At 34.1% G+C, this 13,478-nt stretch overlaps 2 protein-coding genes across 3 annotated transcripts; both read right to left on the reverse strand.

The window, feature by feature from the left end:
• Positions 1 to 2,421: 2,421 nt before the first annotated feature.
• LOC105125142 (dnaJ homolog subfamily B member 6-like) lies at positions 2,422 to 5,048 on the reverse strand. 2 transcript variants are annotated; one of them, XM_011025449.1, is made up of 5 exons: positions 4,681 to 5,040; positions 4,496 to 4,589; positions 4,338 to 4,408; positions 3,135 to 3,191; positions 2,422 to 2,999 (listed from the first exon to the last, which is right to left on the reverse strand). In XM_011025449.1, the coding sequence occupies exons 1-5, from the start codon at positions 4,789 to 4,791 to the stop codon at positions 2,841 to 2,843; spliced, it is 492 nt and encodes a 163-aa protein (XP_011023751.1). In that variant the 5' UTR covers positions 4,792 to 5,040; the 3' UTR covers positions 2,422 to 2,840. The 2 variants fall into 2 exon arrangements, with proteins under 2 accessions (XP_011023751.1, XP_011023752.1); XM_011025450.1 differs by lacking the exon at positions 3,135 to 3,191 and having other exon boundaries at positions 4,681 to 5,048.
• A 4,023-nt stretch (positions 5,049 to 9,071) lies between these two features.
• LOC105125143 (uncharacterized) lies at positions 9,072 to 12,804 on the reverse strand. The gene is made up of 8 exons (XM_011025451.1): positions 12,316 to 12,804; positions 12,145 to 12,220; positions 11,690 to 11,742; positions 10,937 to 11,424; positions 10,688 to 10,848; positions 10,377 to 10,583; positions 10,002 to 10,173; positions 9,072 to 9,908 (listed from the first exon to the last, which is right to left on the reverse strand). The coding sequence occupies exons 1-8, from the start codon at positions 12,405 to 12,407 to the stop codon at positions 9,424 to 9,426; spliced, it is 1,734 nt and encodes a 577-aa protein (XP_011023753.1). The 5' UTR covers positions 12,408 to 12,804; the 3' UTR covers positions 9,072 to 9,423.
• Between the last annotated feature and the right edge of the window lie 674 nt (positions 12,805 to 13,478).

The raw sequence follows: 13,478 nt of genomic DNA on the forward strand, positions 1-13,478 counted from the left end.
AACAAGTTTGGGGGTATGTTTTGGTATTTTTGATATATTTTTTAATTGTTTTATTCAGATATATGTGACGCAAACTAGGCCTTGATCTAGCAGTGGAAGGGGCTTGTCTCCTTTCACTGCACCTGGGTTCGAGCCCTAGCGTGCACGTCTGTCCCCTTTGCGGTGCCTTATATACCTACTGGGTTTGCAGGATATTCAGTGGGCCGTGGGGATTAGTCGTTGTGCGCGCAAGTTGGCCCGAACATCCCACTTAAATCAAAAAAAAATGTCATCTAATGAATGCTGTTCATGTAATTTAATTTAGGTTGTCACATATGACTCCACCTAGTAGCTAAGTCTGAGAAACTGTTATTTTATTGGATGCGCAACCATCTATTCTTACCCATAGTGTTACATGTGTAGGTGTGCTGTAGTTAGATTGCCATCTATGGTCGGTTTTTTTTTTTTGTTTTTTTCACTTCAAAAAATCAAAGATAAAATACCTCATTGTCTTCGCTGTTTATTTTTTAATTTTGTTCTTCGTTGTTTTCAACCAGGTCAAATTCAAGATCCTATCGTTAAACACGTCAGAATCAATAATTATGATTTGTAAAGTATTTTTTAATTAAAAATATACTAAAATAATATTTTTTAATGCAGACAATCAAGTACGAGCTCTGGGCTAAGTACGAGCCCTGGGCGGCCTGTCTCGGCAGAAATCAGCCTCAGTTTTTCTATTCCTCTTCCTGTGCATCGGACCCTGAAACGTGAGATATGTGTGAATTTACCTTGAGAAATTAAGGTTTATTTGCTATAACATGGCTCCATATGATTTTATAGGAGATGGAAAAACGCAGTTTTTTATGATTTTACTTGACATTACTATTTAATGCTGATGTGATGGGATTTAGATCATTTTTTCATATTAATAATCTAAATCCCATCACATTTTAGGATTTTATTTTTTATAAAAAAACATGTTATTATATATCGTTTGACTATGGTTATAGAAATACTTGAATATAATTATCTGGTATTTAGTGGTATTGAAAAAAACAAGTGTTAAAAACAATAAAAAAAAGACTTGAATTAATTAGCTACGGAGCCCATGATTATACAATAATATTCTTGTAGAAATATGACAGTAAATTGTCTCTTCTTGTTTTATTTTTTATTTTCGTTAGCTGTAATTTGTTTTATTTATCAAGTTTCTCAAAGCATACATCACCTTGAAAATAAATTAAAAAAATCAATCAGATTAATTTTATTTTTTTAAAATCCAACCCTAGCAGTTCAACCGGGTCCTAATAGACCAAATAGGCCAGGAAAGTTTTAATGTGTGATTGATATTATATTACTGTGTCTTCTAAATTGCAATTTGAAAGATAACTTGATGCTCGTAGAAGAATAACCTTTAAACGTTCATAAACTCATGGTTGCAACTTGCAACTATGCATGCGTCACAGTTCACCCCAAGATGCTACTGGTTCATAGCTGCTGGTGACTGGTTGGTCGTCATTGAAACTGTGCATGGCGAAAGTAAATTCTTACAATAAATGTTTTTGTACCGGAAAGCAGTTGGCTCTAATGGTTCAAGACGCAGCTTTTCAGGGACTGACAAAACTGAAGCTGGTCTGATCGTCTGGGTCAGCCCACCCTTCTAAAAAAAATTGAACCAGGTTGCTTTTGAAGGGAGTGAAGGCATGGTACCTCTTCGGCCATGGAAACAAGGACGGGCCGTATTTTTGGAGTTCATTGTAATAAACATTATTAAAAACAGCAAAGAAGAATATGTTGAAGTGTCATCGAGTGATTATCCCTAATCCCCATAGCAACACACAAAACAACGTGCAAAATTTAAGCTAAAGCTTTCCTATTTGCTGCGACCCCTTTGAATTCTTTAACAGCAATCTTCTCTACTATGATTCCTCATGCACAACAGACACCGAGATAAGACAAGCACTATAAAGAAGGGGTGTCGAAAGCTAGAAAATGAAAAGCAAGCCAAGACAAACATACCATGTACTGTAAGTTGCAAAAGTAAAGCAATAACAGCTACAGTCATGCCATGCAATACTTTATCAAATACCAGAGACGTCGACCACCAGCACCAATGGAGGCGGCATGGACCTGATGAAGGCTTTTGCATCGCACCATGAAATGATCACAACAGACCTCGGCAATTTCAATGCCCTTTAGCTTTTTAGTGTAGCAGATCTAGAATAAGCTTTATCCTTGGGTATAAAATATATATAAAAAAGGTAGCCCACCTTCCCTATATCCAGTGCATAACCGAGATGATAGGAGAACAGGTTGGCATCAGAAGCAATGAATCAAAAAAGATTATTTCTTTGGATTGCAGTCATGCACCATGAATTTATATAAGAAATTGGCAGAAGCACCTATCACACGAAAAGTAACTGGCTAGATGGAACTATACAAGGCTCGAATCACCCTAGTGCATGAAACATGTCTAAGATAATGTTTTACAAAACTATATAGTACAAGTGATATGCATAACAAATGTCAAATTTGTTCTCCCATGCCGGCCCATGCCTCATCTCCTATTTGAAGGACCTTAAAAAATGGCTTTGGATGCCCATGTAGTCTCATGTTTGCCAAAGACAAATGTTACCATTCATAGCTCTTCTTCAATGTTCAATGACCAAAGGAAAAACATAGTGTATGATATAAGTTGATGACAAACAAGTTAGGGAAATTTTATTCTGCGTATAATCACAAGCCTTCGAAGTTAAGAACAAACTAAATTGTTACCTAAACTACCCCCCCCTCCCCCCCCAAACACCAAATTTCCACCATAATTCCTGCACTTGGTTGGATGATCCACTGTAATTCATGCATCAACAGCGAGAGCTGCTGCGCTTTGCTGCTGCATTACCTTTCGATGCATTGACATGTGCCAACTTCGTACTCATCAAGTCATCATTGAGGTCAAAATCCATGCCATTCCCACCAACCATTTCCATAAACATCTTCTGCAGATCTTCAAAACTATCTCCCTGGAACATTCAACACACCGTTTGGAGGTCAAATTTACCATTATGCCCTTTCCAAATGGCTTCAGTGAACTAATAATGGTTACACAAAAGGGGGGCAACAGGGGAAAGTGAAGGAGTGGGAGCTCAATTTCATACCTCATCTTTCACATTGTTCATCATAGAGATCATCTCTTGCATAAAATCACAAAATTCCTGTTTTCAAAAATTTACAAATTGAAGACATACGAGCAATCTATTGAAAGAAAACAAACTAAAATGACTGAAGAGACATCAACAATAGGCAGTCCACGATACTGTGGCATCTCATTTGTGCATTGAATACATGCATTGTTGTAAGCCTTCGACTTAGACACCGACCCAAGAAAGAGCCTAGATCACTGAATTATCAGACTAACTCATGGATCACGAGATCAACCCAGACAAATTTCTTGATGTTGACCCAATAAGTTCAAACCAGACCGATTCAAATTGAAACTCAATCCAAATCAGGTCAAAGGTTTCCAAAATCAACTTTTCAATCTACGTGTCATGCAGCATTTCAAACGGTGAAAAATTATGCCTTTTCATTCCAACTACGATTTAAAACGGTACCTTAATATATATATGTTCATTCATCTAATAAAAGTCTGTTTTCTATTTGCAAACGTGTTTTCTAAAAATTTTATTTTTATTTTTTAATGTTTTGATATGCCAGTACTAAAAATAATTCTTAAAATAAAAAAAATATTATTTTAAACAACAAAATATCCAAATAATTGCTACCACTAGAATGTAGCGTGAATGAATGTCACGTTATCGATTTCAAAGATAAGTATCCTAGAGTTTTTTAGGGAGCATTTGGAAACAAGAGCAAGCACGTATTTTTTAAAAAATTATTTTTTTTGTAAAAAATTATTTTTTTATATTTTAAATAATTTTAATACATTAATTTTAAAAATAATTTTTTTAAAAATAAAAAATAATTTTTTTAATATATTTCAATATAAAAAATATAAAAAATATTTTAAAAAACAAATACAAACCAAACTCTAAAACTCCCACCCAATCAGGCCGTAGTCAACAATCCTGTTTACTTTATTACTGTTGCTAGCATTTTTAAATAAATAAAAAACTATGGCAAGAATCCTATTTTCCAAGTTGCCACGAAGAAGCCTTGGAAACCTCAATCATCCCGAACAAAAGTAAAGTGAATGTGCCTAGCCAATCATTAAACACCACACCCGAACCCGCACCCGCACCCGCACCCACGAACACCAAAACCTAAAAACGACACCATTTTGTTCTGCCTGGCAACAGCTAAAACAAAATAGAAAACAAAGAGGATATTTTTGAACGTACCTCGTCTTCTTCCTCCAGGGGATCGTAAAGCCCAGCATCGTACATTGACCTCTTAAATTGATCGGATAAAACTGCAAAAACCCATTAAACATAGTTACCTTCGGTTCAAAAACACAACCTTAACACCAGATTACCACCATTAATACCGCCGCTCTCACCGGAATAAGCCTCTTGAACTCGCTGGAACCGCCGTTTGGCTTCTCCGCCGACCCCCGGACTTTGATTTTGAGACCACTTATCAGGATGCCATTTCTGAAATCATTAAAAGAAAAGGTTACAAACCTTATATAAACCAGTGAAGAGCCAACACGTTGTGGGTTGTTTTTTAAATTCTTGAATTTACCATGGCAAGTTTTCTGTAGGCAGAACGGATATCTGAGAAGGAGGCATCCCTACGAATACCAAGAATCGTGTAGTAGCAAGATCCGCCTTTGGATCCTCCTTCTCTATCCATATCTCTTTACTACAATTTAATTTACACAAAACAGCTAACCTAAAAACTCGCAGTCGTCAAAGAATAAGCATAGCAGAGGAACAAGAATGCACAAGATCAAGAACTCATGCCCGACAAGGGAGTGGTTCTGTTGATTATGTTCTTGTCTTGAAGGATTTTAGGAGAATTGAAGCTATAAAGAGATGTTTGTGTCTGCAGAGAGAAAATATCTTTGAGAAAAAGGGAGGGAGGAAAGTTCGAGAGATCTGAGAGTGATGACAGTTTTCGTGTTTCAGTTAAACTGTTAAAGGTGAAGTTTCATTTCAGTCACTTGATTTTTTAAAATATAAAGTCCATCCCCTGCTTTTCATGTTGGTAGTCACCTTGTTCTTTGTCCATGTTGAATTCTCCCTTAAAAGTCAAGCACACTATGCATCATGATAAAATGTGATTTGCTTGGATTGTGTTAAAAATATTATTTATTAAATTTTTTATTTTTTATTTACAATTATTATATATATATATTGATTATTTTAATATAGTGGTATTAAAAGTAAATTTTAAAAATTAAAAAAATATATTATTTTGATATATTTTAAAATAAAAATATTTTAAAAACAATCATTATTATAATATCAAATATGTAAATACATATCTAATTTAATAATTAAAGATCTATTTAGAAGCATGAGCATAATTATAATATAACCAATGCTTTCAAAATAAAAGCGTTACTTTGATATTTTAACTTAAATATATAAATTGTATTCTAGTTGTATTTATATTTATAGACATATATCAATTATGTTTATAATTATTTTTTGAAGCAAGATAAGATATTTGCTAACACATAATTAAAAATGAATTTATATTAAAATTATAAATAATAAAAATATATCATGTATATTTTACAATACTAAAAAAGCCGAAAAAAATCCTAATTTTAGAGCTTTTTAAAATTGAAATTGGGTATAAAATTGTATATAAACAACTAGATGTACCATCAAAATTACTGTACTACAATACATAAAATGCGCTGGATTATTTTATATTCAAAAACCTCAAACACATCTTACCTACAAAATGGTTGAAGATTTAGTTCATATAACATTGAGTGTCCTTCAAAATTTTATCACGTGTGATGTGTCCTTTTAAAGAATGAATGAATTAATGTACATGGTATGGTGCACTTGATGGTAGGATTTTTCGCCATCTGTCACAGCAAATTGAAAAATAACCACGTGATTATTGACATGGGAAAAAAAGGACGGAATGATGATAAAAACAGTAGAAGGACGTAAATGAGATAAAATTTAAAATAAGAGGACATAATAAAATGCCCCAACCCTTTACGGTCACGGGAGGCTAGATATTTTCATGCGATCTTGTGATTTTCACATTTGATTTTGGAATAATTACGGGGCTTGCCATTGCAAAGTGGCGTACTTCTGGGCCTGTGGCACGTTTCGCGCTCTTTTTTTTCTTGATCGCGGCGCGTTGCGTGTCGAAAAGATTCCAATTCGATTCTTGAAAGGTTGAATATTTTCCTTTTTTTAAAAAAAAAGCTTTAATATCTTTGTTAAGGATGATAGCTGGCTTTCCTGTATCTATATCAGATTGATTATTGAACTGGTAAAAAGTTAAATGTATATATTTATTCATCAAGAGCCCTCCTTGGATTTAGATATTTGTTAACGAAAGGGAATGAATCTCTGAAACAAGAGAGTGGAAGCTGAGATGGCATCTAAGCACACCCTCCGATCAGATGAAAGAGCAGTTTCTAGTCTCCACAGACAACCCCTTTTGATCTTGCCCGGTCTCAGCGTTAACCTTTGATTACGATGTAAACAGGTAAGAAATATTGATGTGAAATCTATTATTTTACCATCTGATGATGGTGATGGTGATGGTGAGAGAAACACCTTTTTATTCTTAATTTCTATGAAGGAATCGTGTGTGCTGTAGAGAGATTGGGGCAATATTCTACCTATCCTCTCCGTCCTGAGCTTTTCCTGGATTTACTGTAAGAAAATATTGTTCATGTTTGTCTGGTTAATTTGACTAAACATAAAAGGAAAAGGATGGAAAAGCGTGAGACGGCAACAAAGAGGCCACCCGGAAAGTTTGAACTTGTTAGGTATTCAAGCAGTGGCTATTAAACTCGTACGGTTCCGACAGGTTAATTCATTAGATTTAGAATTTAATTTTCACTAGGTTTAAAATTATTTAAACAACACTGTAGCTGACTTGATAGAACGATCCAGTTTATATATATATTTTTTAAATAATTTCATTTTAATTATTTTAAATTTATGTTGATTTAGATTGATGAAATTATTTAGTAGGGTGATTGTGATTATTTTTAAAATAGTTTTTTTAAAAAAATATATATTAATAATATTTTTTATTTTTTAAATGATTTTTGTAACAATAATTTAAAAATATTAAAAATATATTAATTTAAATTAAATAAAAAATATTTTTAAAAAAAAAATAGACCCTCCGACTTGAATTAATCAAATTTGATAATTTTATTTTAACAAATTAATTTTTAATAATTTTTCAATTTAATAGATATATTAACTGAACTGTTTTTATCGTAATACGGTAGCAAATGCAATACATATTAATTTAATTTGATACAGAATGGATATGAAATCAATTGCTTTTACAAGTCTCTACTTTAATACTTGGAGTAAGCATCAAGGTTTCGAAAGTGCCCACTTCCAAGAACCAGCCACCATGCTCTCTTAATCACCTACTTTCCAAGTAATTTAAGTTTCGTTTTTAATCTTTACACAAATAAAATGCTGTTTCCAGAAGCCTCGTCTTAGAGATTTTGATTTAGGGAATAAATATACTAGTTTCTTATTAGTTTTATTAAATCCGTCCCGACTTAAATATTTTAGGTGAATCTAGCGAGTTGTTGATCTTAAATATAACCTAAAATTTGATTCAGTTAAATTAACTAGCTCGTAATGTTAATTAATAATTCAGTTAAAACTCGAATAAGATCTAGCTTTTCTTTTTTTCTAAAAGAATAATAATATAGTTTTAATTTAAAAAAAGTTAAATTAATATTATTTTAAATTATTTCATGTCAACTCACAACCTGGCTTGTTATAGAATAAACAGGTCTAGTAACATTAATTAGGCACCTTTCCAATCAGATAACAATCCAACTGTAAATATGGAATTAGGCAACTTTCCAGCTTGATTACTTTTTAAGATAAGGAATAGCCACTCATGGTGCTTGATGTGTTTAGTAATATAATAGTAACTGCGGTTTAAAATTTTTGTATATTTTAAAATATATTAAAAAAATATTTTTAAAATTAGGATGCTAAAATAATATATAAAAAATAATTTTAAACAAAAAAATAAATTTTTAAAAATGTAATTTTCAAATATACCCTTAATCAACAACCATTAAGTTGATGAAATATCACAATCAATCAATTGACATAAAGCTAAAGAAGTACAAAGATGACTAGACATGATTTATTTATTTCCAGTTTTTCTAACAACTTGACGATGATGATAGCAAGTGGTCGTGTTTAACGATGTTTTTATACATTCACACAAACAACATCAAGTGCTCCCAAGCAATAGATTACCTTCAGAAAAATGCTTAAAATCACAGGCAACAATAGACCGAACTGGATATTTCATATAAATAAACTATATTTGTATAATTAATTTATGATAATAAAAACCATTTTTTTCCTGGCAAAAAAAAAAAACCTTCCAAGATAAAGTAAATAAAAATGTCAAAATAAAAAATAAAAATAGGGTTCAATATTTATATATGCATTTGTTTTTTCCTTTATGAGAAAAATAGTTTTCCATTGTGATCCTCTTTTATTTAATTTTATTTTTCAATGAAAATTTAAAACTTAATCTTATGAAATTAGATAATAAAATAATTAAATTGAAAAAAAAGAGTTTAAAGATAAAAAAAAGAAGAAGACGTTACAAGTTGTTTACTTGTCTGGTTTCCAACTACCAAAAAAAACAGTTGCATAATAAAACTCTAAGACAACATTTCTGGAGAGGCAAGACAGAAGCATATCCTGGTAGCTTTTGTTTCGAAATGATAGAGATTAACTCTAAAATTATCATGAAAATAATTTTTTTTGGTCCTCGTATCTCCAGCCAAATCGAATATGTTTTTATATCTATTCCCTTGTAACTGAAACATAGAAATTTTAAGTTTGAACTCTCTGTATCATCTGGGATAGCTCACACAGCATTAGGAAGAAGAAAAAAAGACAGCAAAAAGTAGAGTAGATAACACCCAATTTTGAGAGAAAAAGATTCACCATATTTGATCATTCTGAACATTCTGTACAAGAACCCACTTGTGGTAAATTGTTACAAGAAGGTGAAGAAATGACTATAGGAATCATCATGAGCTAAACAAAGTAGCTAACACAGAAGGCCATTTGTAACATTTTTTACAAGAAGGGCAACTTGGAAACTATCGCCCTAAGCTAACAGGCTAAAGGAGTGAGGGCCTTTTGTTGCATTTGTTATAAGGAGGGAAGGAAAACATTGCAAGAGAGCAGGACATCTAATTAACCATTTCTCATATGCATCTAGGAGAGCTTAGCTGATCCTAAATGTTGAGAAGCTTACCACAGGCCTAGTAATTTACATATAGAGGTCTTGTAACATTCTTCTAGCTGCGATATCTCGCATAAATGACCCCATTTTGAGGGCAGCACGGAGCTTGCACCACCTTGCTTTCGGTGGTCGAATCCGGGACACGTGTATACCGAAACTTGGATGAGAAGAAAAAAAGCCTGCATCCCCTTCATCACCTGCAGTGAAGATAAAGGCACTGCCTGTTCCCCATGTTGAATTACCAGGAGACCAGGTTGATGTTTGGACACCAGAAATGTCCTCAGGGCTTAATTCCTCGGTTGTCACAACTGGCCAACCTTTTGGTGACCAACTGTTTTCCTCGGTGCAGGGAAGGGGGAAAAAATCTGTAAATTTGAAGCTGTTCCGGAACATTTGAGGGAATGCTTCTTGATGACTAGTCTGAGCTCCAGAAACTTCCAACGGACTGCTACTTTCTGTGTCGTATCCATAAGATGTTGAACTGGATGAATTATTGAAATCCATTTGCATTTCTGTTCGATCGCACAAAACATCTCAGAAAAATGAGAATCGTAAACTTGGAAATGCTTATTACAGAGAATTTTGGCAATTGCAAGTTCATATACCTTGGCGTGTGACTGGGAATTCAAGTTGCTGCAGAGCTAGATTTGGACCGTTAAATGGCTCAGCCTGCAGAGGTGTCAAGGACCTCGAGGGGCCAAAAATAGAACTAGCATCAACCTGGATGAAGTTGTTCGCGTTCTTATAAGCTTGCCGCTTAATGTTTTCAACCAAGGCCTGACCGATTGAACAGAGAAGTTGATCAATCACACTGGAAATATTTGTGCGGGATTGATAATCATAAAAAAACCTTTAGACCCAAGAAACGCTGGACACTTCAAGAAGGATCTATTTGTTCCAATCTAATGAATCAATAGAAACTAAAGCTGTGTCTAAATTGAAGGATTGCAATGAACTCCATGATCTTATGCATTACTTACTTTTTGAGGAGGGGAGAGATTATGCAGAGACTCGTAGCTTTGGCCATCAAACATAACTCCTACAACTTTGTAGATGGAATCGAAGAGCAGACCGATGCTTTGTCCAGCATCGAAGTAACTATAGAACTTGCTATTATCTACAACACAGGTGGTAGCATGCTCTATAATTGTATCCCATGTCCTGTTTGAGATGCCACATCCAAGAACCTGCAGCCCCATGGTTAGGACAGATTCATTAAGTCGGTGCTCATGAAACTGAGAATAACTAAATAAAAGAAAGAAGGGCGTGAAACAAAAGGAGATTCTCTTACAGTGCGCAGCTTCGTTGGATCGGTCATATACAATTGCAAAAATTCCTGCACAGACACAACTCCATGAGATGCCAACCGCTTATGGAATGCACCGTCTTTTGCAATCCTTTCCAGTCGCCATATTTCATCATGCAAGTTTGGAGGGTGATGTTTCTTATACACTGAATAAAAAAAAAAAATTAACTGTCAGTCTTATTGATTCACGGTAGATTTCGCTAAAAACAGACAGGAGTTGAGCTTCGAACTTACACTCTCCGCGGTGATCCTTAACCACAAAGGCTTCGCTTCTTCCTTCCCTAATCCTCATTTCATCAGAAACCTTTTGTACAGGTCTAGCACCCAACCTGAACTTTCTACTTCTCTGCCAACTACTATTATCAGTGAAAACTATATCACCTAGTTGGCCAACACCATCTCGTAATGTAACAGTGAGCTCTCCCGTCACCAATGGCCTTCGACCTTCTCTTTCACGAATCACGTTGGCTGCAAATTCACCCCTACTCCAATCTTCTTGATCATCGAAACCAAAATCAGCATCAAGGGGAACTATCTCGATTTTCAGGGATGCTAGAGGACCTGATGAGACAACGGTCCTCGTATTAGCATCCATCAACACAACTCTGATTGGGTAGCCGTCCTCAGCTTCTAACCTACCACCAGTGAAGATGGTGGACGGCAATTTGTTAACAAAGTGTAACATCAGGCCTCCTGATGTCTTGTTCTGATTAAATGAGGGTCTGCAAAAAGGTGAGCAGAAAATGAGTTTTATCTGATTAGAACCATGAGGGTACCAAAGCTTATAGAAATAATGAATAGGTTTTGCAAGATCTATGCAAGCTGGATTAGAACTGCAGAGACAGAAACCTACAAGAGGGTAAAGAAAATGATCCAGTCACGATAGTTGTTCAATTGGATCAAGCTTGATTTGATCTCAAACTCAAATTCTTACAGAACCAGAACCCTTATTGACAGATTTTTCAAAGATAACAAGCAAGAATTTACCTTGAGGATGATTGAAGAACTCTTAGAACCGTCCTTTCCACCTCATCTCGGACCTAAACAAACAAGAAGCAGAGCAAAATTTTAAAGATTGCCAAGCAATTAGTACTTCTCAATATTTAGAATTTGAGCTATTTCAAACAGATAAAAGGCCGCCATACTCAAAAGACAGGCAAATCCTTGGTATGAAATCACGTGTTACTCATGGAAACCAAGATAGCCAACAACCACACAAGAAGTAGAAAGGCAAGGCAATGAAAAAAACAACTCAAAGTAGCAGAACCTGCTACAAACCCTAATTACAGATTGAACTTGAAAATTGTCAAGTTGCTGTTCTAAAATCTAAACTATCACAAGTTGCCATTTGGGACATAAAACTAACTGGAATGGATTTTGGCTAAGAAGAATACAGTTAAAAATGGAAAAAATAACTAATAAATAAAAGAGAGAAATCCTACCACAGTTCGAAGTAATGGTTCCATTTTAGACACAAAATCATTCACAGAAAGCCTTCCCATCACATCTCTAACAGCGCTGCAAGAAAAAAACCACAAAACCCAAATTATTTAAAACCTGTAAAACTATCAGCTAAAAACACTTGGAAATTCACCAAAAAGAAATCAACCCACTTCCTAAATCTCTTTGATTCTTGAGCTCCCGGGCCTCCCATCCCAAACCCATCTTCCCCACCATCAAACTGAAAGGGCCTCTTTAGCACCATCACTACAGTATTTTCTAAACAACAACAAGAAGAAGGCCCTTTTCAAGAAATGTACAAGGAACACTTGAAACTAAAGATTATGGTAAGTAGAGAGAGAGAGCAACCACTTGAACTACGAGGGTATAAATAGGAAGTTGGGTTGACTCAAACCTAGTGGTTCGATTTCTTTAATCACCTAGGAGAAGCTACATGGGAACTTTCATCTGAAACTAGAAAAAACAACATGTAATGTACGAAGGACACGCTAAAACTCAAAAGTCAAGGATGATTTTTTGATAAAGTTCAACAAAAAACAACAAGAAGTTCTGATATTGGACACTCCAACGTAACAGAACAGACTCAGAGACATAGGAGTTGCCTATCAACTGAAGTATAAATGAATAAAAAAAGACCAAGAACTTGGCGCGCGAATAATACCTGCCTTTAGATGCTATCAGACGTAAGTCGGAATTTGATGGCAGTTAACGAACGAACCGCGTGGATAATGATTGAAAAGTAGACCGCCACCAATCCCTTTGTATTGTTATGTGCCCACAATAAAACATAATCATTAAAAATAGTAAAAGAAAGTGATTATGATGTGTGTGTTTTTGAGGTCCTCTCGAATATGCTTAGGGTGCCTCGTGGTGTTTTTCTTCTTCTTCTTTTCTATGCCATGTCTGTTACACTATGTTTATCAGCCAAAATAATGTTTGTTAAAAATTAGATTTAAAAAAACTCTATTTTTTTAATATGTTTAGATTATTTTAATAGACTCATTTAAATATATTATTTAAATATATTTTTTAATAAAAAATATATTAAAAAATAACCACTATCATAATACTAAAAAACTTATTATTAATTTTAGAGTGGTTTTTTAATGAATAAGGAGCCCTTCATTTTGATTTGATTTAGTTTAATTTGGTTTTAAAATTAAAATAAATATTTATAAAATTCCAATAAATTATCCAAATAATTTAAATAATCGATCCGTGGTGTTAATTTTAGGTCGGTTTTTTTTTGTATATTTGGATGAACGGTTAATTTCTCTTCTCGTTACTTTGACATATATTCCGGTGATCTTGCTCT

Source organism: Populus euphratica, unplaced genomic scaffold, assembly GCF_000495115.2.
Source record: "Populus euphratica unplaced genomic scaffold, PopEup_1.0 scaffold28.1, whole genome shotgun sequence".
Classification (NCBI taxonomy): Eukaryota; Viridiplantae; Streptophyta; class Magnoliopsida; order Malpighiales; family Salicaceae; genus Populus; species Populus euphratica.